At 35.2% G+C, this 25,649-nt stretch overlaps 1 protein-coding gene across 2 annotated transcripts in view; it reads right to left on the bottom strand.

Moving 5' to 3' along the window:
- Positions 1-25,389, bottom strand: part of LOC111508868 (uncharacterized) — a 162,987-nt gene extending 137,598 nt beyond the window's left edge. Inside the window, exons 1-2 of one of the 2 annotated variants that reach the window (XM_074184531.1) lie at positions 25,204-25,389; positions 21,381-21,930 (exon numbers count right to left, since the gene is read on the bottom strand). In XM_074184531.1, the coding sequence (XP_074040632.1) occupies positions 21,381-21,804 (424 nt within the window). In that variant the 5' untranslated portion in view covers positions 21,805-21,930; positions 25,204-25,389. The remainder of the gene's footprint in view (positions 1-21,380; positions 21,931-25,203) is intronic. The other variant, XM_074184532.1, reaches the window with a different exon arrangement.
- Between the last annotated feature and the right edge of the window lie 260 nt (positions 25,390-25,649).

Here is a 25,649-nt window from a genome sequence, read left to right as displayed (position 1 = left end):
TGATAATCACATAATAAAGTGTTTTTAGAATACGTTAAATACGGAGCGCCAATTAATTTTTGTTGTTGTTTCATAATTTCATAATTTTTATCACTCTCTTTTTTATATGTTCCTATAATTAAATTATATCTTACGGAAAAGAAAATGAGATCCAAAAGCTTGTGTTTATGTAGATCAGATCAAACATAGAAAAACATATTTCAAGAGGTTCAGTCTTCAGACGAATGAGGTTTCCTAATCAGAAAGTCATCTAGAAGTATCAATAGGATTTTTATTGCTTTGTGGAAGTTACGGAGAATGTCATTTTAAAAAGTGAGGTAGAAATCCTCACTAGATTTTTGTCGGTTATCTCTTCCAATTATCTGTTCAAAATCTGTTTTTCCATCAACCACCTGTCGTCATCTCACAAACGGCAACTTTCAAAAGTCAAAACTTGTGCGAGCTGAGGACTAACGAGATCACACCTCTTGAAGTGTGATTTCTAACATGGGCTGGACGATAGGAAGTCCAGCCTCGCAGGCTTGAACCGCCGATTCACTCAGCGGTCGTTTGAGTGAGTATACCAAACCGCCCCGTCAGCCCAACCGAAAATTTTCAACATTGAAAAGCAAGTCCTGGCTATTGAAAAAGTTTGCTACTTCCTTTGCACTGGTTGTGCATTTACTTTTTGAATTTCTCGTATCTGGAACAGATACAATCAATGAGAAGTCTCCAAAATGAGCATGATAATGTGAAATGCTCCGGATGTTTGACGTATTGTATGAATAACATAAGTTTAGGATCGAAAACCTGCAGATCATGGTTAATAAACCTGAAAATAGCCAATAATCTGTGATGTCAAATGTTTGATTCACTGTCATCTTCTCTGTTTGCTACTTTACTACGAAAGAAATCCAATTTTCCGTAATAGATATATAGATATCTATCGATAATTGGTTCAAAGAGTAGAAGATATGATTTGGTTGATCTGTTTGTACTGTTCGTTTCACAAAAAACCACTGAATGGTGATCTTATGATACTGAGTGGCAGGATGGAGATCCTCAAAAACCAGAAAGCTCAACAAATGCGTAAGAATTATCAAAATTCGCAGATTCTGTGAATTTTCCGTCTCATTGGCAACATTGTTGCTGTGAGAAGCAGAGGCCGGAACAAGATTTTATTTTCTTTTATTATCGATTTGGAAGAGGGAAGACGTAGTAGGGCCATAAAATGAGTGTATGGTCGCCTAAAATGGTGAACTTTACACGAATATGTGACCTGTAAAACAAACAGATCAGGCCGAGTATTGCGATACGTGGTTTAGAACTGGTGTGACAGTGAAATGTTATTGAAATATGAGTGTGAAACTGTAAACGATCCTACATTACAGTCTCACCGATATGGAAATGGGGATTGATAGACACTGTAAAATTTAATTCTTGTCAATTTATTGATGAATTTTATTTCAGGAATGGATGTTACACTAGTTGAGGCTTCAGAAAAAGAAAAAATATATACTGAAGAACATCTGATGGAATAGGTAGGATTCTCATTACTGAATATTGTAACTAACAAATTTGAAGCCACTTATGACCGATATGCCACCCAGCGAACAGACATGTGACATAATCGCGAAAGAATGCAGTTGGCAACCGCCGGTAAAACTCTTGTAGAATAACGAACCGACTACAGGTTTCTAGAAAGAACCGTTACATTATATAAGCCAGGCTTCCCGACCCAAGAGGGCAGTTCAGAAAGTGAATTGAGCGGCTATACAAAAAATTCAAATAGTGGAAATAAATTAGGCGTTAGTTGTGATTAGTGAAATATTGTTAAAAATAAATTTGTTTGACACAGTTAATTCTTCAATTTGTTACTATATTTGTATTTTATTGGAGATATATTGTGTTTAAGACACAAGGAGTCATCTATCTGGGACGGTAAATGGTTGAGTTGGCATGAGTGGATGATGCTAGGCATTTAATCAACCGTCATGTGGAACGCCGGTTCGAATCCTACGGACAGACGATCGCTGCTTATCGCTTATGCTAGAAGTCGCGCGTTAAAAGGTGATATATCGGTATTCATTGACTCGTACGAGTTTCTAATTTTGAGAGTTGTCGTTCGTAGGGGGGCGACAGCTGTCTTACAAAAAAACATATTTCAACGTATTTTTTTCAATAGATCTACCTGTCTATCTATCTATTTCTCCATCATATGAAAAAATATTTTTTTATCAATCAACTTCGATCTTGAAAATCCTCAAGTAATTCTGCTTGAGGATGTGTAGCGGAACACGTGTTACATAAACACATTATAGGGAAAAATATAATATTTATATCAGTGGTCAAATAGGTCAAATAGGTCAAAATTCACATGTACTTATCATATAGTATTTACCAGAAAGAGTTTGCAATAGATACGTAATGTTTACCCTGATAAATATTATTTTTTTATGTAACGTCTTATAGTTACCTATAGTGGAAAGTGTTATATTTATTGTATTTTGTGACACATATTTAAAAATATCACTATTAGATTATCAGATTCTCCAAAAAAAATATTTGTTACTGAAAGCTGTGTGATATAATAATGAAGCTTCCATCGATGAAGAATTCAACCAATCGAAATATTGATTTGTTTGGGTTTCCTAACAATTTTGATTGTTCATAAATGAATGAAAAATATTTTTTCGTTGTTACAATGAGGATTATTTTCTTGAGTATTGAAAGGATAGTTTGAAAGAAGAAGAAATGTAAGGCTTCAGTTCTAAAATTAATTAAAAATTTTTAAACTGAAGCCTACAAACATTGATTATTTTTTTCCTAAGGTTCCATTGGTCAAAACATGAGTAAAATGTTTTTCAAAGTGATAACTTAAAAAACCGTTTCGTTACTTACGTAACGGCTTTTCACCGCTCAATCAAAACTATTAATCTTTGTGCTGTTCCTCTATAAAATTTTCTGCACTTTGAGACTCCTTTTTCAAATGTTATGTATCTGAAATAGTTTTTGTTAGGGCAGTTTAGTGATAATCGAAACCTCAACAAAATTTATTGATGAAAACCAACTAAAATCATATGAAACGGCAGTTGGGAATTGAGATTGGAATTAGAATAAACCTCTATAAACAAGCTCGAGGGTATTTATTTTAAAGCTTATTCAGATTTGAAATATACTAGTTAAAACATTTTTGTAATATACACTCCACATATCATCTACATTATGAAACACATTTAATTATATTTCATTTATTTGTTCAACGTCAACTGTTGTTTGTTTTTGAATAAATTCATAGTTTGCTGACCTCATTAAACGAATGAATTTAAATAGTTGTTCAATGGATAACATTGCTAATTGATATTGAAAATGCAACATTATCATTTCCAATTATTATTCATTGCATTCGAAATAAACAAAACTAAAATAGGATGTAATTTTTAACGATCGGTAGAAAGAAGTTTTCAGTAAACTAGGTGATATATGCATGGAAAAAACAGCCATAAGAATAAACCAAAGATAACATGATAATAACAACTTTTTATTTGAAACAGTTTTGACCGTTACTTTTTTACAATTTTTTTACTAATATTCGACACCACAAGTACCATCTTTTCAGACTGAATAAGTCTTTCAGCAAAGAAAAATAGGTGATGAAGTGAACTGTAGGTACTATTACATAAAATTTCATAAAAGGCAACCTCGAAGTAGCATTTCAATTGGAGAAGATGTAGCGAAACCCGTTCTAAGTGAAATTTAACGTGTGAAAAATATCTATAATTATAGATATGTAGCTGTAAGGCCATGTAGACTCTTTTCTGTTCCAAACTCTTCATTTCGTCCGTCGTCGTGATTTCAAACAGGTTGGAGCCTGGCTTCCTTACCCCTTTTAACTGATGTTTGCCAGAGGAACAAATGGGTCGTGACTGATGGTAAGATGGCGATGTTCTCAGAACATCAGTGTCGACCTTCACGGTGTACCCCTACCTGGCTGGGGTGAGATGGATGAACTGAGGCCCCTATGTCAACTGAGGACATAGGGGCATCATTTGACAGAGTGTCGGGGCCTTCTATATCGGGAGGGGTCGTCTGCAGCATAATCTATAGCTTCCCTAACTAACGGATTAGCATGAGTTTCTGCGCAATCAAAAACTCGCTGATATCTCGACTGAATGGACTACCGAATGTAAGGTAGCTGCAAATTTCTGCGGATGGATTCATTCCGCACGAAACAAGGAGCATTCACAATCATCCTTATTAACTAATTTTGCAATCTCTCCAAAATGGAGATATTAGACGGAGCCGCTTGTACCCAGACGCCTGAAGCATACATGATGACAGGCTTGAACATCGTGTTGTAGATGGTAATTTTATTCTTTAGAGTCATTTTGGATCTTCTTTTGATCAGAGGGTACAGACTGGCTATCCGGCCCTCGATCTTTGTTTTGACTGATATAATGTGTGGGTTCCAAGTGAGCCTGCGGTCTTTCCTAGCCGGAGAAAATATCGTTCTTCCCATGGTTATGGCCTGAGTTTTTACTGGATCCACTCGGATCTTCCAGTCAAGGTACCAGCGCTCGAGATCGTCCAATGCATGTTGCATTCAAACGATCCCGAGCTCCCGACCCATGGAAGATGAGAGGAGAGCCTTCACACGCTCGGACCTCGAGAGGTCGCTGGTGTAGAGTGAGTAACGTGGGAGAGAGCACAGCAGCGGTGGCACCGCAGCGAGGATCTCTCTGTTGTCATACAGGGAGCCTTCTACTCTGACCTGAAAAGTTATGTCTTTCAGGAAGGACCCGATCCACCGGATCAGTCCCCGAGGCAGGTTAAACGCGTATAATTTGTGTAGAAGACCTTCGTGCCAAACACGGTCAAAGGCCTTCGAGATGTCCAAAAGTACTACGTGAACGTGATGGTATTTTCGACCAGTCTCAGAGCCTGTAACTCGGTGGAGTGTCCTTCCTGACTCCGAATTGTTCGTTAGGCAGAACATTTCGGTCCTCAACTTCTTCGTTGAGCCTTTGCAGAATGACTCTTTCAGCCAGCTTAGCCGCCGACGGAAGCAGACTAATCGGGCGACAGTTCTGTGGGAACAGCGGGTTCTGACGCTGTTTCGGGACCATGACGACGATGGCATGCTTCCACCTCCTGGGGAAGTATCTGAGGGCCAACGAACTGTTTCTATGTTTAGAAGGTTCTCGACTCAGTTGAAACTCTTCATTTTTCCTCTGTCAATAAATGCCATTTCCATCGGTTTTTGTCTCTGATACATTCACCACTAATTGTGATTTTTTTCACTTGGATAACCAGCAAATTCTGAAGTTTCTGTCATCTTTACCTACCATCGGTTGGTAGGCGGGCGGGTCGACGTGGTTGCTTTGTTCACTCAGTCAATCGGCCGATGTGTGAGTCGGTGGTTCAAGCCCCAGGCTGAACACTCGATTTTAACTTGCTATCGTCCAACTCGTGTTAGGAATCAAACGTTAAAGGGTAAGACCTCGTAAGTCCTTAGCTTGCACAAGTTTCAACTTCTGATGGTTGTCGTTCGTAAGGGTGCGTAGGTGTTACTGAAAACATCTGAATTGGTGCCTCATGAATGTTTCAAGATTATGTGATATTCTTTCGATTCTTGCTTGAAATACTAAGCGAAGTTGATATTCCTATTCAAGTTTACCATCTTATATCTGTATCATAATGAACTCGGAAACAAGATGATCAAAATCATGCCGTACAGTTTCATTAATATATTTCACACAATATTCTGCCATCTTGCTTTTATTAAAAAGCCTTTCGATTTCTTCAGTAGCTTTCCTGTAATCATCATTCTTATGTATCTTTGAAACATTTTTGGATCTATATGTACCAAAGCTGAATCAATAGATCAAAATGTAGGAAAGTTTAGAAATTCCTCACATACTTTGACGATTCAATTTTGTCTTTGGAATAAAGGAATCGAAAAACAGAATCCATATAATTCTCCTATTTTTCCCCAACGAATTAAAATCTTCAATTTCAGCAACGTTTGAATACACGAACTTCCCAGCACAAAAATAATTAGTTCAATTATAATATCCAATAGCACCCGTGTTCCTACACGTTCCAAAGATCTATTTTCTCCTTCGCAGCTCCTTGAATTACATTTAATTTTTAACGAAGAAGAACCCTCCGAGGTGTGTCTGAGTGGGAGATAATAATTGGGGCCGGAACGTTCCAGAGTCGCCGGAGTTATGTATTCGGAATGTGTCGCCAAAATAATTTCTCCAGGTGAAAAGTGGGAAATTTAGGTTTGATTCCGGGTTTCGCCGTGGTCTTCTTTGGCTTCAATCTCAAAACGTTTCAACTGCAACTGCGGCAGTCATCTTCAGTGGCGTGGTCAATGTAATTTTCTCAACGTATCAACTGAAACTTTCAGTTGATAAGTCAGATGACTACCACAGTTGCAGTTGAGACGTTTGCAGATTATAACCGGAAAACTGCCAAGGTTTGTCCAATACATAAAGCTCAAGATCGAAATGAAATCAATAATTATAGACCTATTTCAATCCTGAACAACTTTGCCAAGCTTCTAGAAGCAATTCTGTAAAGTCGTATCTATCAATTCTCTCGACATATAATATCTGATCACCAACATGGTTTTGTGAACTCTAAATCCACCATCAGTAATTCAGCTGTTTTTGATCAATATTTATGCGAATCGTTAGACCGTAGAGGGCGAGTAGATGTGGTGTACACGGACTTCTCTAAAGCATTCGATAGGGTCAGCCATGAGTAACTAATTTGTAAACTTTCTTGCATGGGTTTCAATGAAATTTATTGTCAACTTTTGGAATCATACCTTAACGGACGTAATCAATACGTATATTATCGCGGCTTTTCTTCAGATGTGTATTTAGCAACCAGCGTCCCGCAAGGATCCAATATTGGTCCCTTATTGTTTTTACTATTTTTTAATGATCTGTGCAACTCAATAACTTGCAATAAATTAATGTGTGCTAATGATTTGAAACTATATACATCTATAAACAGTTTAGATGATTGTAACATTATGCAAAAGGAGACTGATCTTCTATTACAAAGTTGGTGTCTCAAGAGTCGCCTCCATTTGAATATATCTAAATGTAAAATTGTTTCATTCAGTAGAAAACTTAATACACTAGAATTTTCTTACCACATCGACAACATTATATTGGAAAGAGCTGAGAATATTAGGGATCTAGGAATCTATTTTGATCGTCAACAAACTTTCAACTACCATATTAATCATATAATAAATTCAGCTTACCGCGCATACGGTTTTATAATAAGGAACTGCAATAATGTTCATAATATGCTAACCTTGACCTCTCTGTATTTCAGTCTGGTGAGGCCAAAACTAGAATATGGGTCCATTATATGGGATCCCTTATACCATCAATACACATCAGCAATTGATAGAGTTCAAAAGAATTTTTTTAAATTTCTTACTTTCAGAATCTGCTATGCAGATTTGACTTTGTAGCCTCAGAAAAAAAAAGAAATCAGGCATCTGTTTCATTTCTGTATAAGCTATTGTATCGCAAATTGAATTGTCCTGTACTATTATCAGAAATTGATATATTTGTTCTAAGAATATCTTCTAGGCACATCAATACTTTTTTATGCAAAAAGGGCACAAACTAACTTAATGTTGAAATCACCAATCAATCTGATGTGTCGTAATGCGAACGAGCTCCCTACTGACATCGATATTTTTTGTTGCAGTACCTATGAGTCATTTATGTTTTTTATATCAAATAGTATTAATCCTTCAAGTATGTTAGTTTTGCTGTGTAAATGGGGTACTGTTGAGCAAGAAACGCTATTATTATTATTATTGTTATTATTATAACCGAATAAGACCACGGTGAAACCTGGAAACCAAACAAAACCTTGACACCAGCAGTGGAAGCCTACATTCCTATGGAAGTGGGAAGATTTGCAGCATTGGTGTATTATGAATGACTTAAATCAAGAGAGTGTTTGTTCGTTGAGTTGAATTCAAGAAATGGAGTCAATGGTGTTTCCATTTGGAAATTTAGAATCCTAATGATAATAATCACTCGTGGGTATAATTGTGGCACCCCTGGAAACCGGAGGCACAAGGTCACCCATTTGTTTTGAATGGATGATCTTTAAATGTATGCCTCTGTAGGGAAGGATCTCCATCGGTCCTCGAAGGTGGTGGAAGAGTACACGCATGCTATCGGTATGAAATTCGTGATAGACAAATGTGCAATGGTCCATATCAAAAGGGGACGATGCAACCACTATGGTGAGGATGAGCAGCTCGTAGATGGAAGCATCTTACACCATTTGGATGCCGGTGAGACGTATACTTATCTCGGGGTAAAACAACGACACTCACAACAGCAATGAAGAACTCTCTCCGCGGCAAGTATCAGCACAAACTTCGACAGATCTGGTCATCGGAACTGTCGAGGAAGGACACAGTTGCTGCAACAAATATGCTTGCCGTTCCAATCTTCCTCTACTCGTTTGAAGTAGTGAAGTGGACTCGGAAAGATCTGTATCAACTCGACATAAAGACCCGAAAAATGATGCATCTCTATAGGGGTTTGCATCTACAATCCTCCGTTCCACTGTTGTACTTCCCTCGACAACAGGGAGGCCGTGAACTTTTGAGTTTGGAGTGTCTACATGACAGAATGGTTCTGGATATAGCGTGGTTAGTCGTCAGGAGTTCGGTACCCCTTCTTTGCATGGTCCGTGACCATGAGGGAGCAGAAATTGGAGCATTTCTCTTTAGAGCAGCTGCCTGAGCAGCTGATGAACTTGGTTTAGTTTTCGACACTGAACGAGGTAACCACAACTCTGTCAACTAGTTGAAAACCGTTCAGCAAAAAGCTCAGATAAAAGCCGCAGAGATCACCTTACTTTTGAGGAAACACAAGGATAAGCCAATGCATGGGGTCTTCTTCTATACCATTGGAGACCTTGGCTTATCAAAGCGCCTGATGTACGCTCTTCTCAGGTCGAGTGGGCTGAAGTCGGAAACTGAGGGGTTCATCATGGCTTGCCAGGATTCATTCAACACCTAGTCTATAGCAGTCGCATGATGGGTATAGAGGTACCTGACACAAGGTGCAGGGCCTGCCGCGAGGCGCCCGAGACCCCAATGCACTTGCTATCAGCATGTCCAACATATGCGATCTCGGCCTATATCCATCGATATAACGACATAATGACATAAAAATGGGAATTATCCGATTGCTCTTCCAATATTTCAATCAAGATATCGTTTCCATCTTCCAATACTTTTAAAAGAATAATTCACAAAGTTTGTTGAGAGATCGTTTGATAGAATTTAAAATCGTTATGGCTCCAAAGTAATGTCGTGGAAATGAATGTCCTATCATCCTCATGCGACGGAGCGACTTCATTGCACATTACCATATAAATATCATGTGAATCGTACCACTTGTTTCAAAAACCCTGATGTAGTTGTCAATTGAAATTTTATTTTGAATAACGGATTGTTTGATAGTTCCAGCACACTTTCAACGTGATATGCTTTGGCACCGGAAGCATGGAAACTGAGGATGGGATCATCAGTTTTATGTTCATACCAGTCTCAATGTTATTATCAAAAATTGTCACGTCTATGGTTGAACAGGTCGGCCGCTGCGCTGCTGTTATAATTGGAAGATGATTAAATAGCTGGCGGGCCAACGACAGTGCCCCTCTTAGGGGATTCGCCGACATGTATTACGAAATTCACTGGAAAGTTTGATGTGTTTCATTTATTCAGATTCCTATCTGAATTGTGTCATTTCCTTCGTGCTTAGCTTCATAATTTTAGGTTATTTTGATTGCCTCAGATTACGAAATGTTTGTTTCCATTACTAATTTTGAGTTATTCATATGAGTGGGATATAGAAGACTACGAAGTGAAGAACATCTACAGTATCTCTGATTCTACGACTATTCAACTAAAATCATCACAATGGTTCTAGTAGAAAATTGTTTCCAAAATTACAAAAAGTTTTATCAATGATACTTCAATGAAGTTGAAAAGAGAACTATACTTTGATATAAAATTGAGGAAACAAAATTAAACAAAGATATTATGCACTCATAGATGTTACATGATCGTCATTTTTGTGACGGTCGCTATCTGAGGTCATAAATACAGTCTTTCTCCAATTGAAATATTTGGTAAAACATTAAACTTCATAAATATGTCTCTTCAAATATTTTGTTTATTAATGATGACGATTAGTTCATGATAAGTAACGATTTCATTTCATTTCTGCATTATAAGAAACCGAAAATTAGCAAGCATTCGGAAAAGAAAGTTATTAGTAAACCAAAATGACGTTATTTTTGTTCATTTTTTTTGTTATGTGTAGAAAACCAATTATTTCGATTCTTCGTCTAAAAGATGTTCATTTCCGAATGTTGAATGTGATTTTTTTTTCAAATCATTGAAACGATTCCATTTCATTTCTGCATCATAAGAAACCGAAAATTAGCAAGTATTCGGAAAAGAAGGTTATTAGTAAACCAAAATGACGTTATTTTTGTTCATTTTTTTGTTATGTGAAGAAAACCAATTATTTCGATTCTTCGTATAAAAGATGTTCATTTCCGAATGTTGAATGTGATTTTTTTTTCAAATCATTGAGACCGGTAAGACTAAGAATTTTTAGATACCTTCAAAAGTTCAGAATGGAAAAAGGTTAGGGTAAGGTTGGGTTAGGTTAGGGTAGAAAGCAGGCTAATGCTATTTATGTGTCTGATAGCGAATATCCAGGAAAAATAACAAAATGCTAGAAATCAATTTGATGAGCCTCATGTAAGGTAGTGATTTTTGAAATATAAGAACATCAACATAACTTCAAGCAGTTGTTTAAGTCAACTCCTGATGATGCTAAATTGGTTAGCGGAACGCGCTTCGAGAGACAGTATTTTGTTCTGCTGAAGGAATCGTTTTCGATAGTTTTTTTCATCTGGATTTTGGTAATGAGAAAATGAAAATATATTGTAACGAATATAAAGCCGTCCCTGACCGATATGACGGTCAGCGAACAAACATATGACATCACCGCAAAAGGAATACAATCGACAACCGCCGATTGAACTCTTGTTGAGTACCAAAACGACTATAGAATTCTAGAACGATCGTTATTGATATATGAGGTCGGCTTCTCGTCCCGAGAGAAATTCAAATAGTGGAGATCAATTAAGTGTTAGTTGCAAAGTATTGAATATAAATTAGTTTGTGATTAGTGGAATATTGTTGTAAATGAATTTTTTTAAGACAGTTAAATCTTTAACTTGTCACAATATCAAAATATAACGTAAATATTTTCTTTCATTACGAAATAAAATTGTCTATTTTTTTCAACATTGGTATTTGTAACTGATGTTACCAGAATTTTGTCCTGTAAAGACATTTTCTAACGAATACAATGAAAATGTCCTTATAGGACGAAACTGCAGTAACGCTAGTTAAAAATACAAATGGTAGAAAACATAGAATGCTGTTTTATTTCTCATTTCTCATGGTGATGTCCTGCCACGTAGTAACGGCTATATATGTCAATTTATTAAATCATAGGTGTTTAATCATAGAATTCATAGATCATATCATGAGGCGAAATTAACTGAAAGACATGAGTTTTGAAATAGTCGCTTGCACTTTCAGCGAATTTCATTGAGGAATGTTTGCTACTCGTGCCAATTTTTTGTGCGTTGGAGAACACATAATTTTGTATACAGACAGTAGTAGGTTTTTCTCGACTATTATTATGTTTGGAACATGAACTGAATAATATGTATCTCAAAGAAAACCAATTAGGAACGAATACAAAAATACATTCAACACGTTTCCCAATCATTGCATTTGAATATATTACATTTTTATTTTAGTCGTTACCCTCTTTCTTGTCGAACGATTGATGACTTTCAGTTGGAAGCAAATTCAGAATCGATGTATTACCTTCGAACAGCAACTTCACTATAAAATAATGATGAAAACTTTTAAAACAAGCTTTTATTCAAGTGCCCTAAAAAGAACAAAATAAAATTTTAAATCACATTAACCACATTCATTTCATGACTTTACAGAATTGAAATTAATATAAAGGCTTGTTGCGATGCCTAGAAGTAATCTCTACATATTCAGTCAGTTGATATTTAAATTAAGAAACATTCTGACAGATCAACTAGGCACTACAATAAATTTCAACCCCGATAATTTCTATGTGTGCAAAAAAGTTATTCAAGGTTAAAGTTACACATTTTAAACATTCACGGCACTTTTATTCAATTAGATAGATAGATATTTATTTATTGGCTACGTTATATACATGAAATTTGTAGTAAGTCAAATAGGAACATATTCACACTCGTGTTCTTGAAAAATTCATATAAATATGCCCACACACACATATATACACATATACATACACATATACACACATATATACATGTATATAGAAACATACACTGTCGTAAAACAACTAAAACTATTACTCAAAAAATATACAAGTCATTTCAAAAGTTCAGTAGTTGGCGTACTCATATATTCGTCAATCGAATAAAAACAGTTTTGTATTAGTACATTTTTTATTGTCGCTTTAAAGTTTGCTGGTCCTAGTTTCTTAATTTCCGCTGGTAGTTTATTATATATATCCAAATCGAGCGAATTTTTTTGATATTCCTAGTCTAAACCTCCTATTCAATAGAGAATCGCCATGCCTAGTGTTATAATTATGGTTTGAAGTAATTGTGGAAAAAGTGTGCCAATTTTTATGGATCTCTAATAAACATTGAAATATAAATATAGAGGGAACTGTCATAATTCCTAATCTTATAAAATGAGATTTGCATGAATCGCTAGGACCCAATCCTACAATGATTCTGACCGCACGTTTCTGCATCACAAAAATCCTGGAAGTATGGATAGAGTTACCCCAAAGTAAAATTCCATAAGTCAGGTGGCTATGGACAAGAGAAAAGTAGAAAATCATGAGTATATCTGTGCTGACAGATCTTTTCAGTCTTCTCATGAGAAAGAGTTGACAAGCCAGCTTCTTCGAAAGGATATCAATATGATGGGACCATTCAAGCGACTGGTCTAAAGTAATACCTAATAGCTTCACAGACTGATTACTGTTAGATGAAAAATTGGAAGAAAAAATCAATTTCTATGTTTTTGATTGGTTTTGTGTCAGACCATTCGGTATTGACCATTCATCGATCTTTTCAATCAAGGTTTCATCCTTCTGTTTCAAACTGACAAGATTCGAGTCCGAGAAATAAAATGTAGCATCATCTGCATATTAAAGCCCCTTCACAAACTTAAGGTGATCAAATATATCATTGATATAAATAATGAACAAAAGTGATCCTAGAACCGATCCTTGAGGTACACCACAAGTGATATCCCGAAATGAAGAGGGTACAGAGTTCAGATGAACTGTTTGACTACGCCCTGTGAGGTGAGATTTGAAAAATGTGTTTGTGACTCCTCTTACACCATAGTATTCAAGTTTGTCAAGTGAAACTTGATGTGATATGCAATCAAATGCCTTGCTCAAGTCACAAAAGGTAGATGCCGTGAATTTCCTGTTTTCAAAAGCATCCACAACATCAATCACCAATCTCGACACAGCATGTATAGTTGAGCGGTTTTTCCTAAATCCATATTGATGTTCATTCAAGTATTTGAATTTTTCAAAGTAGTCAGTTAATCTTTTCTTAGCTATGATTTCAATCACCTTGCCAATAATGGGAATAATCGATATTGGACGATAATTTTCCAACATGTCAATGTCACCTTTTTTGAAAATTGGAATAAGTTTCGTTTTTTGAAAATATCAGGAAAAAATCCTTGACTGAAACACAAATTGCACAAATTACAAACATTATAAATTGCTTACAAGTTTAGTTGGTGCCTACCTAATTCCAAAATTTCAATTACGAATTGAAATTATCGCGACAAGCTTATATTATAATTTCAATTCTGTAAAGTCATGAATGAATGTGATTGATGTGATTTGAAACTTTATTTTGATCTTTTAAGGGCACTTAAATAAAAGCTTGTTTCAAAAGTTTTTTTAACTTTATTTTATATTATATTTTTTAGTTTCAATCGATAGGTACCGATAAATACGAAAGTCCATCTATAAAACGGAGAGACCTCCAACAGAAAAACTTAAGGAACGGCGAACACTATTACTAGGATGAACTATATCCTATAGAAGCAGGTAGATACCTACTCCTCCTCCCAGAACTTCGTTAAGCAGGGTAAGAGCTAATATACAACAGGGTGCGCTCCGGTGCCCTGAAGAGGTACGTTCACGACATCATTTCACACCCTGAGGCCACTTAGTCCTCGGCACGGCCTCACCTTGACTTGGGTGATAATGTGGTGAAATATGCGCCACTTTTTTCAGCTTAGAGCTTACTCGTGCCTGACGAAACACCGTTTCGGCTTTGATTTTGGAGTTTTTCTTCTTCTAGACGAGTTGCAGACCAATGCTAATGACGCCCATCCCACCAAATTACACAAGCCATGGTATGTCTCTTGTGTCTGTTGCTCACATTGCGTGATGGACCCTCTTACTCTGGGAACTTAGAGGGTGGTAGATAATAATATTTTTTCACAATACAAACAAATATGGGTTCTTACAACGTACTACACCATTTATTGTCTTCTTTTTATAGTAGGGAAGTAGGTATTCAAAAGTAAAAGCTTGATTAATTTTTTTTTTAATATATTTTTTTATTGAGCCAACCCTGGATGTGGCATCTATTTCATGCTGGGCCTACCAACTGCCTTTCATAAACAAATACGTATAGAAAATTTTGTGTCCCTGTTATTTTCCGCTGAGGAGATCTCTCGTACGGAGCCGATCCTGGCAGCAGCATCAGATCACATTTATGATTTCATGCATTGTCATCGGTTCTGGACCAGTATGCAAAATTTCAGCTCAATCGGATACCATGAAGTGGGTCAAATTAAACTTGCAAGATTTGTTAACATTCATTCAAATCAAGTTGAATAAAAGCTTTCAAAAATTCAATCCGTAATCCAAATGTTTGAAAGTGGTATAAGATTTTCATAGAAGGTCGAGAAAATGTGGATAACTACGCTCGCACTGGACGCCTCAATATATTAACGACGGATGAAAATGTTGAGGAAGTGAAGAAAATTGTTACGGTGAATCATCGAAACACTATTACAAAAGTTGCTCAGAAATTTTTCGAAAATTTTGGGCACGAAACGTATGGCAGCAAGATTCGTTTCAAAATTGCTGAATTTTTATCAAAAATCCGTCGCCAGCAGAGCCAAGACCAATAAAAGCACACCAAGTTCGATCAAATGTCAATGTTCTGATCACTGTTCTCATCAGGAACCCTTCCTACATGGTTAAACGGTCAATAAAGAGTATTTTACATCGTAATCATACTTCAGCCACAGTATACACCAGATTTGACCCTCTACGACCTATGGGATGCCGATTTGGGTCGATTGAGGAGATGAAAACCGAATCACTAAGAGACCTCAAGGACATACCAAAAGGTGCATATTAGTATATATTATTAATGGATAAATAAATATTCTTTGAGAAAATGGGGAATTCACCTCAGTTTATCGAAAAACCTCGTATATTCGGGAATAACACAAAATCTGAATATTATTTAAAATATATTTTTTGTAGAGTAGTCAATGCTTCCTTACTGTTGTTTTTTAGTGCATGAAATTCCAATTGTTTTGAGCGTTTTATTGAATGACAAATGTTTAGTCAATTGAAAAACTACACTTCACGATTTGATCTCTACAAATTTTATTTGAAAACATATAATCACAAAATATTTCGCTAATACAGTAGCTTTCTCAAGTGTATGAATACTTCAAATTGTTCTTATATCAATATGTATACACTACAGGTAACCATAATTACCTGAACCTTTATCTAAGGTACCTGTTGAGTTATGATCACCTAACGCATATTATCTCACATCGACTATGTCAACAAAATCCTTGATTTCAGGAAATTCTGAAATGCTGAAACGTGATCCAACTAATTCTTTCCAGAGACAAGTGAAAGAGTTTTTAAAAAATTCAACCATACCTTTCACTGAAAGGAAAGCATTCAAATTAACATTGATGAAACGCCAAATGCCTAAATTATATGTACTCATAAAACTGCACAAACAGAGTTATCCAGTTAGACCAGTGGTTTCATTTATCACTGCACCATCAGTGAAATTATCAGAAAGGTTGATCAATATTATTTTGAACCATTGCCACTTCTAACCAAAATTCAGTCTACGGTATTAATATGACTCAATCAATGAAATAGAGAACATACCCCTACTATCCTTTGATGTGCAGAATCTATTTCCTAACATACCTCCTGATAATACTATTACTTTAGTAATAGAATCATTAGATGAAAATAGAGTGAACCAAGTCATAAAACAGGAAGTAATTGACCTTCTGTCGTGTCTCAAATAAAATTATTTTCAATTCAATAACAATATTTATTCCTCCTCAAAAGGTTCAATCATAGGAAATCCATTAAGCCCCTTACTTGCAGAAATTTTCATGGATGATCTAGAGAAGTCGATCTTTGAACATCCTTTGATTAAAAATTTCTTGTATTGGCATAGATATGTGGATGACGTTTTGGTATGTTTTACAGGTACTAAGAGGCAATTAGATACTTTTCATGGGATATTAACAAAATTCCTGAAAACATTAAATTCACTATTGAAATAGAAGCAGACAACTCAATCAATTCATTGGACTTAACAATTAGTAGAAGGAACAACAAACATGATTTTTCAATTTATCACAAACCGTCCTATATGGATATTACTATACATTATGATTCTACCCATCCTTATCAGCACAAAGTAGCAGCTCATGATAGCGTGATTCACAGATTAGTCGATGTTCCTCCTTCAAAAGATAATTTCAATAAAGAACTTAATATCATCAAACAAATTGCGGTTAACAATGGGTTTAAAGCCGAATTAATTAAAAAGTACTTGCCAAGAAAGTCTACGCAAGAGCGGTTGGAGACGTTTTTCCAATTGATAAAGTAGATACTCAAAATTAAAGAGCTTCAACGTATTTTGGACAACCAACAGAAAGAGTGGCTTTATTTTTGAGGAAACGAGATAATAAAATTGCATATAGAACAATAAGTAATACGCTGAGAAAGTTAGTTGAAAATAATAAAGACAAGACATCCAAATTCGAGGAATCAGGAGTATATAAATCAAAGTGTGGAACGTGCCCTAAGGTATATATTGGTCAAACTGGCAGAACATTTAAGAATCGAATCCAGGAACATCATACGAGCTATGTTAATAAGAAAACAAATGCAACATATTCAAATCCTCTTCCAGAAGAAAATCATATCTTTAGCGAAGAGTTTGAAATTTTGCACATAGAAAATAAAAGTTTGAAACTGAATTATTTGGAAGCAATGGAAATTATTATTAAAAATTCAAACATTCCAATGAATGATCAACTAGATTTGAATAGATCACCATTATTGAACTTGTTTTCTTAAAATCCAAGAAAAAATTATTATTGATGTAGAAGTGAGGTAATATGCTTTAGGTAATCATAATTCAACAGGTACCTTAGGTAGACGTTCAGGTAATTTTTGGAAGTAGTCTCAATTATGGTTACCTGTAGTATATAAATATTATTGTAAGAATAATTTTAAGTATTCATACACTTGAGAAAACTTCTGTGCTAGCGAAACATGTTATGATTATATTTTTCCAAATAAAGTTTATGGAGATTATATCGTGAGGTTTTTAAAATTACTATGGATCTTCATCAAGTAACAACCGAGTTAATCAGATCATCTATATTTGATTGTATCAATGAAAGTGATTCATCATATTACATTTCCACCTAGGTCATCGATGGAACCCGTGGAATATATTTGATTTTACAGGGAGTTCATTGAACATGAGACAAAAAATAAGGGACTATTCCTTGGACTATTCTAAGGATACAAGAATCCAATCTTCTCCTCATCGACTCTCGAACTCTTTCAAAAATATCAGGATCGTTTCTGATTGCGTTACACCCAGAAATTATCCGATTTCTGAAATTTTCCATAGCTACCACTGAAGTAGTATAAACTAATGACTTGTTAGATTTTAATTACTTGGTAGGTCCAGTGTAGTGTGCTATAATTTCATTTCGGATACGTTGATAAGTTTAAAATTTCTAAAATTGTTATTGTCAAAATTCTTTTCGTCCCATATCTTCGAAACAAAGCGCCCTATCAAAAATCATCGAAGGAAAAAATATTCTTAGTCCAAGGAATAGTCCCTCAATTTTTTTGCCGCATGTTTACACCCTGTATATTCAGTTCCACTCTCTTTTATCAAAATCCGACTCTCTATTGAAATTGGTAGGAACATTATGCTGTGGCATTCATTTGCTGATTATTTTTATATGAGAAAAAAATCTTTTTCACAGGCTTAAGTGCTAAGCAGTGTATCTGCCAAACCCCTAATGTGATTATACATCCCACTTCTGGTGCTTGACACCTCTAGAGCTTTCCTCAGACCGATCCAAGTGAATGACTGGTAATGCTGTGATCAAATTCCAGTTTGCGGCAGATCGACGTTCACAAATCTGATTGGCATTTGACGAAATTGGATTGTTTTCTGAATATTTGATTCAGTATCATTATTTGTGTTATATTTGCATTGATTATTTGATGAATTCTGGGAAGTATGTGAAGTGAGTTATATGAGAAGAATGTTGACGTTAACATTGTTGAAATGAAAATACAAAAATATTTCATGACACACATGATGGTGACATTATTTTTAATGATTTTTTTTTTTCTGTTGATTCAAGTACTCTGTGACATGAGTAGCCCTGAATAGTTTTGGTGATCATGTAATCTTGAATCTGAAGTGTTCGAACACATATTCACCTAACATTATAGATATCTGTCAATGAATATGAGAATATGCTCAAAAATCTGTGTTTTTTTTTCTATTGACCACTGAAAGATAGAACTGGCTTAGAAAGAATTCAAAATAAGCACTGCTTTTGAATGAAAACACTATACTGTTCATAGTCCCTAGGTCCTTCGTGGACTTTTACAAACTATCGAGGGCATCTAAACATCTAGTATCATGTACCAATCTCATCGAATTCAGACAATGCTCGTTAATTCTATTTCTGGTCTCTGAAGTACATTGGTCTTCAAAATCTCATATATGCTGCGTGTTCTTTGAAACGAGTTGAAATAACTCTTCTAGTTTGACCGTTTTTGTCAACGACGTCTGCCCGCGTTCGTGTCGCATTCTCGGCGATAGTGTTTCATTGCTTAGACCGCCCCTGTACCCCCACGCATCGTCCCGCGTCGTCTTATAGTAGACGCGACGCGTTATGACTTACTGCGTTGCGTCAAGTTAATTTTATCGGCGCACGCCAAGGTCAGGGAGCAAAAAAGTTTTCTACTTACTTTTTTTTTTTTTTAATATACTTTATTGTCTGAAGAATAAATTCTTATTGACAAAGCCTTGTGCGAAATATAAATAACATATACATGAAATCACAAAAGTAAAATCACTAAAACTAGGTTATAACATGAACTGAAAAGAGACATGTAAATAATAACAAACGTTCAGGATATAAGAACATGGTCAACAAAATGTAAATAAATCAATTTAAACTAAATTGAATGAAATGAAATCAATAAAATACCGTAGATATTACAGTTAGTCTTCTCAATTAAAATTATCATCATAGAATTCTGCTAAGCTATAATAAGGTCTCCCAGAGAGTAAGTCTTTCAACTCTTTCTTAAGAGCTCTAAGGTCATTCATGGTTCTTAAAGCTTGAGGAAGGTGATTGAACATTTTAAGACCGTTGTAAATAATGGAATCTTTAACTAGAGACGAAGAAGGCAGCGGTAATTTAAAGCTGAATCTTTGCCTGGTTTGATACATTGGCGCGTCCAAGTTGTTAAACAATACCCTATTTTTGAAGACAAGGCAGATTGTCTCGTATATAAATAGGGAGACCACCGTTAGGATTTTGTTAGAGGCAAAAAGAGGTCGACAAGAGTCCCTGGGCTTGGCTTTGCATATGATACTTATTGTTATGTTATGACCAAAATTGCATGAAACCTTTGTAAAGTATAGCATATATGTTATACTAATGTATAAGCTGTATTTACGTGAAATTTCATATGAATCCGTTCAGTCGTTTAGGCGTGAAAGAGCCACGAGCATACATACATACATCCATTCTCACATAATTTCACATTTATATTGGTATAGATATTTCTAAGTCATATTTTATAAATCCTCAATCATCGTCATGATCCAGATGTTAAGAATATATTTCGTGAAATTTACGTCAATCTATCACAGCTGAATCCATCATTTTCCGAAGCAAATGATTTCATCTTCGATACTATCTTTATTTTTATGAGTTGGATTGAAGCTGGATTTCGGATTTCATATGGACAAATTGCATTCAGGCATGACTAATTAGGTGGATGTATCAGTTTCACGGATGTGAATTCGAAACTATTTCCATTATATTTCACTCACGATCATTTCGAATTTGTTAGAGTCGATCGACATTTGTTTGAGATGTTTCCATCACAAATTTATCATCCCGATAATGATTTTTCTTGAAAAAATCCAATTGCCACGGATGATTATGTTATCTTAAACCGATAAATAATTTATTTTGCTAACTGTCACGTAACCAAACTTTCCCTTATGCATTTTAATATTAGAAACTTATATGATGCACTGTTTAGAAATCCAAAGGGCAAAGTCAAGAATTTGGAATTTTCAAAAATAAAGGACTGCGATGCAAAATATCATGGACAGACCAAAAGATCTAATTACATAAGCTATGAGGAAAACTTTGCACACTCAAGATATAAACGACCAGAAAAATCAGCAGTCGTCCATCTTGTTCTGCAACAAAATCATTCCATAGAATTTATTTCATCAAGATGAGTTGGACAAGTTAACAACAACAGGTAAAAAATGACTGACAGTTTTTTGGCCTTCTGGCCTTCTGATGAACTGCTCAGTCGCTAATAACCCTATAGGTTTGTGCTATTTCAAATGAATTAAATAAGGACCAATACCTAAGAGTATACTATATTGTTGAAATACTATTTTATTTATCAGATTTGCCTAACTATGAGGTAGGGCAATATTGTGAAATTAATTTGGGACAATTCAGATGCAGATACCTAGCACAGGTATCTATGGTATGAATGAGAAGTAAAATTCATAACGTAGATGAATATTTCATTTTGCATGTCCTGGAGAATATTTTAGAAAATCAATCAGTATAATTGAATGGATGAAAACATGCAACTCACCTTCATCAGGAGCGTATATATTCAAATACAGGCAGTCTTCACTTTGGTTCATCAGGTACTGCTTCAATCCAAGAAAATATTTCTTTCTGAATGGCGACATTTTCCTTTCATCCGGAAACTTTTGAGGACAAACCGGTCCGAAAGTATCTGCAATTTTCACCCCGAACCATGAAGGTGCCCCACCGGTCGGCATGAAACGTAGTTCTCCAATGGGCGGCGCTGCGTATGGTATCCCTTTATACACACCCACGCGACCACGTTGGGCCATACCGAGTTTGGGTTCCGTGATGACTCCCTGGAGCATTCCCTGCTTCAAGGAAATGCTTCTGGTGTATCGTATGAATCCGTATTTGTACGCGCCGGGACATACAAAGGAGGAGAGCAGCGTTATTATTATCGTTAGTGATTTGGTGATGTAAGGCATTTTCACTCTGTCAGAAGTTCATCACTAATGTTATTTTTCAATGTTTGCCTAATCTTCTCTCTTAGAAGTTGTCGGATGTGGACATAAATCTTTACATAGATACCTTGATTATATTCAATGAAATACCTGAAAATGATTTGGTAATCATATAATTGTCATTTTTTTTTCTAATCTGAAAAAATTAACTTTAAATATTCAAGCTCGTCTCGGATATACGTACACAGTAGATTGAATGTACTGACGCCTATCAGAAAACAACTACTCCACTGGCTAATACCACGAACGGCATTGGATTATATCTGACAGGCGTCAATGTAGGAATCTTGGAACGGGCACACTTGCAGACCGGTTTCGGTTTCCTTAGCCACTCGTCAGTGCAAGATAGTGGCCATCATCGACTTGAAGTCAATGATATTCTATAATTGAAAATCGAAAATCTTTCAGGGTATTTCATTCCACGTCTTGAGTTGGAGCGAACATCAAAAATGTCACTCCATATAGTGGACGAAGTACTAACCAACTGCATATCCAAAATTTGCCTACTGCCTGTCTTCAAGCATAGCCCACTGACTAATAAGAAACTTTTTTTGCTAGTAGAAATTTGAAAATTCTTGAAAAAACCATAATATGGTGTGCACTAGAATGATAATGAAAAGAGTAATGTAAATTTCTATGTTTTTTACCACTTTTAATTTCAACTAACGTTACTGCAGTTTCGTCCTATTTGGACATTCTCAAACTTATACAATAAACAAACTTATGCAATAAGAGTTTATTGTATAAGTTTGATAATGTCTATATAGGATGAAACTGCAGTAACTTCACAATTGAAAGTGGTAAAAAACATTGAAATTTTCATTTCCCCTTTCATTATGATCTCCTACCATGTAGTAACGGCTACATCCACCACATTCTTGATACTTTTTGCATATCTATTTTATTCATTTTGTTTCAATTCCGTTCATTACCAAAATTATCTACAAGCTGGAAGTTATGTTGGAAATGCAAAAATTTTGATTTCGATTTTGAAAGTTTTGAAAATCCGAATGGAAATAAATAATTTTCAGATTACAATTCAACGTACGGAATAGTGATATTGTTTCTACTTATTTGCTTTTTGTTCAAATATATATCCCAAAAAACGTCTGATCATTCGACTATTTGTCAAGGCTCTAAAATATAAAGACGGAGTGAAGTCCAGAACGATTTTTTCCAAAAGTGCTCAAATGCTCAAGTGATCAAGCGATCTATAGAATTCAAAATGATTTGCTTCAAATATGTTCAAATTGAATGAACATTAGAAATAATTCATATTGCCTATGTTGTTTCAAAATATGTGATATCAACTCTAAAGAATAACATATTCCAAATGGACCAACAAAGCTGAGATAATGAGTGAGAAATCGGCAGCCTTCAATTCAACTCCTTCTCAGCCACGGAGCATCACAAATTTGTCCAAAGGTGGCGGTTGCTTCATCTAGGAATCCTCAGTAATTTGTTCTTGTACTTTGTGAAAGAACAAAATTTGTAGGTTCATGAAATTCTGGGTGAACAATTTGATTTCATACAATCCTAGTCTGCCAAACCCCTCAGGAGGACATTCATTTCAATATCACTTCATTTATGTATATATTATTTTGGCAAATCTGCTCAGAAAACATAAAATATCTCCCAGAAGAGATGATGATTCCATCATTGATCTGTAATGTCAACAGATGTCACCAATGAGATAGATGAATTGCTTCATTTTTTGAGGGATATTTTTCAGTGTGCTTGCTGAGATACAGATCATCAGATCAGATCAGATCATCGGAAATTTCTTGCCGGTCTGTTTTTTTCAGACATTTCCTAAATTCTCATACTACTGCATTGATCTTCAACAACAATATGTGAATATATCGGAAGTCAAACTGAATGACGTGGTTTATCTCTATGAATGCTCTTTTGGGGTCTATTGTCTATTGGGCCGATTCTGTTTTTGTTTTACACAACTGACATCGACAGTACTGTTAGCTCGACTGCCAGCTTTATCGAATATTGTAATGTCCTCTTGAATAAACTTGATTCTTTGGATTACCAGAAAACTTGATAGACTAAAATGCATCTGAGTATAATGTCTCTATTTCATCACCTCCTAGTGTATAATTCGACAAGGTTCAGTAAAATGAAGGTTTCAATTGAAATAAACGACTCAAATATCTGTGCATAGTGTGCATGTTCAGAAATTGAAAGTGAGGTTTAGAACAATAATCAATTTCTTTTTGTCCCATTCAGATGCTTTCCTAGGCTCTTCCATTGGAAGATTTGACGCAAATTTCTCGTTCCATTTTTCTGATAGCAGTAAATCACTAACAAACTGAACATGCTAAACAGCAAAACTGTGAACATTCGTTCGAAAGTAGTGCACCAACTTGAAAAAATACAAAAATCGCTAATAGGATGTGCGCACCTCCCGAAATTTCAATATCGACTATTTACAAATAAAGAGATAATTTTTCTTATTGAAAAAATTCATATATACATATCTCTCTCAGTGAGTATGTTGTTTCCTCTGTATGAATTCATCATCTGCGAGATTTTCCATGAGTTTCTGGAAGAAGTAAGTGATACTGCCAATATAACTGTATTTGAATTTCATTTGAAAACTCAATTCTTTACTGTTATACGTTAAATAGATTTTATCTTGAGTGGTGATAATATTCTTTATAGGTAAAAATCACTTTTCTCTCAAGTGGTAATAATATATTTGTCATCTGTCACGACGTATTAACATTATTTTCAGACACAGATAATGATGGTCCACGTATGATCGCGTTTCGAAAGCAGAAAACATTGATTCGGTAAGTCAAAATGAAGTCATTTATTCCTAGAACAAATATCAAATGTTCAGGCCAAAGTGTTGTGAAATTAAATGAAGATGAGGTTGAGAAGAAGGATTATCAATACCTATTTCAAATGGATTATTGAAATTTTTGAATAGCCATGAAGAAGATGATTTTCTTTTGCGAGAGTCACTGATTTAGTTGTTTCGATTTTTCCAATTTTGGAACGCTATACATTCAAAAAACTGTTAGGAACTACTTTCATTACTAGTATATTCACATTGTTGGAAAATAAGCTTCAACTCCAACAAAAATGAAGAACGTCCAAAGAGAGGAAGAAAGGAAAGTCTAACATATTTTTGAATGATGGAAAAGTTGAAGGCTAAAAAAGCAATCTTTCCTGAAATATCCTTTTTTTCAAATTCTCATAATTATGATGAATGTAAAATGCAATCAATTAATGAGTCTTCTTGAAAATAATGGCTTGTTAAAAGGTAATCAAAACTGAAAAAAATAAACCAATAACTCAGACTGTCGTCACTCGAGGAAACAAAATAAACTACGCGACGTTTATTACCATATTAAATCGCACTACGTTTGTTCTGTTCCATCGATAATATTAGACGCACATTAAACACATTTTCAAAATATTAACACTTTTCCGATAGATGAAAATCACATTCTAACATTTATTTATCGCCGTTCGCAATATCCACGATAACCGATTTTGATGGATAAAAAAACTTTGGTCTCACCAGAAGCGCGTTCCTGAACTGAAGCTAAAATTGTCAAAGTTTACTTTGAACTGCTTCTGTTTCTACGCTCCAGTGGCGTAGAAACTGGATGAATGTATAACCAACTTCTTTTCATAAACAACACCATACGGTTGGATCTTTACAAACTTTATTTTCAGAAAATATATCACATGTATCGCTATCACAGTTGCTTTTCGTACTGAATAACATACTGAAAGTCAATTCTATTATTTCAGAAAAACAACCAACTTTATTTCCACACGAATGA

This window comes from Leptinotarsa decemlineata, unplaced genomic scaffold (assembly GCF_025532065.1).
Source record: "Leptinotarsa decemlineata unplaced genomic scaffold, Ldec_3_MD MMD2_tig00026354_RagTag_RagTag, whole genome shotgun sequence".
In the NCBI taxonomy this organism is placed as follows: Eukaryota; Metazoa; Arthropoda; class Insecta; order Coleoptera; family Chrysomelidae; genus Leptinotarsa; species Leptinotarsa decemlineata.
Note: the sequence above shows the minus strand (reverse complement) of the source record. Positions and strands in the feature narration are given on the sequence as shown.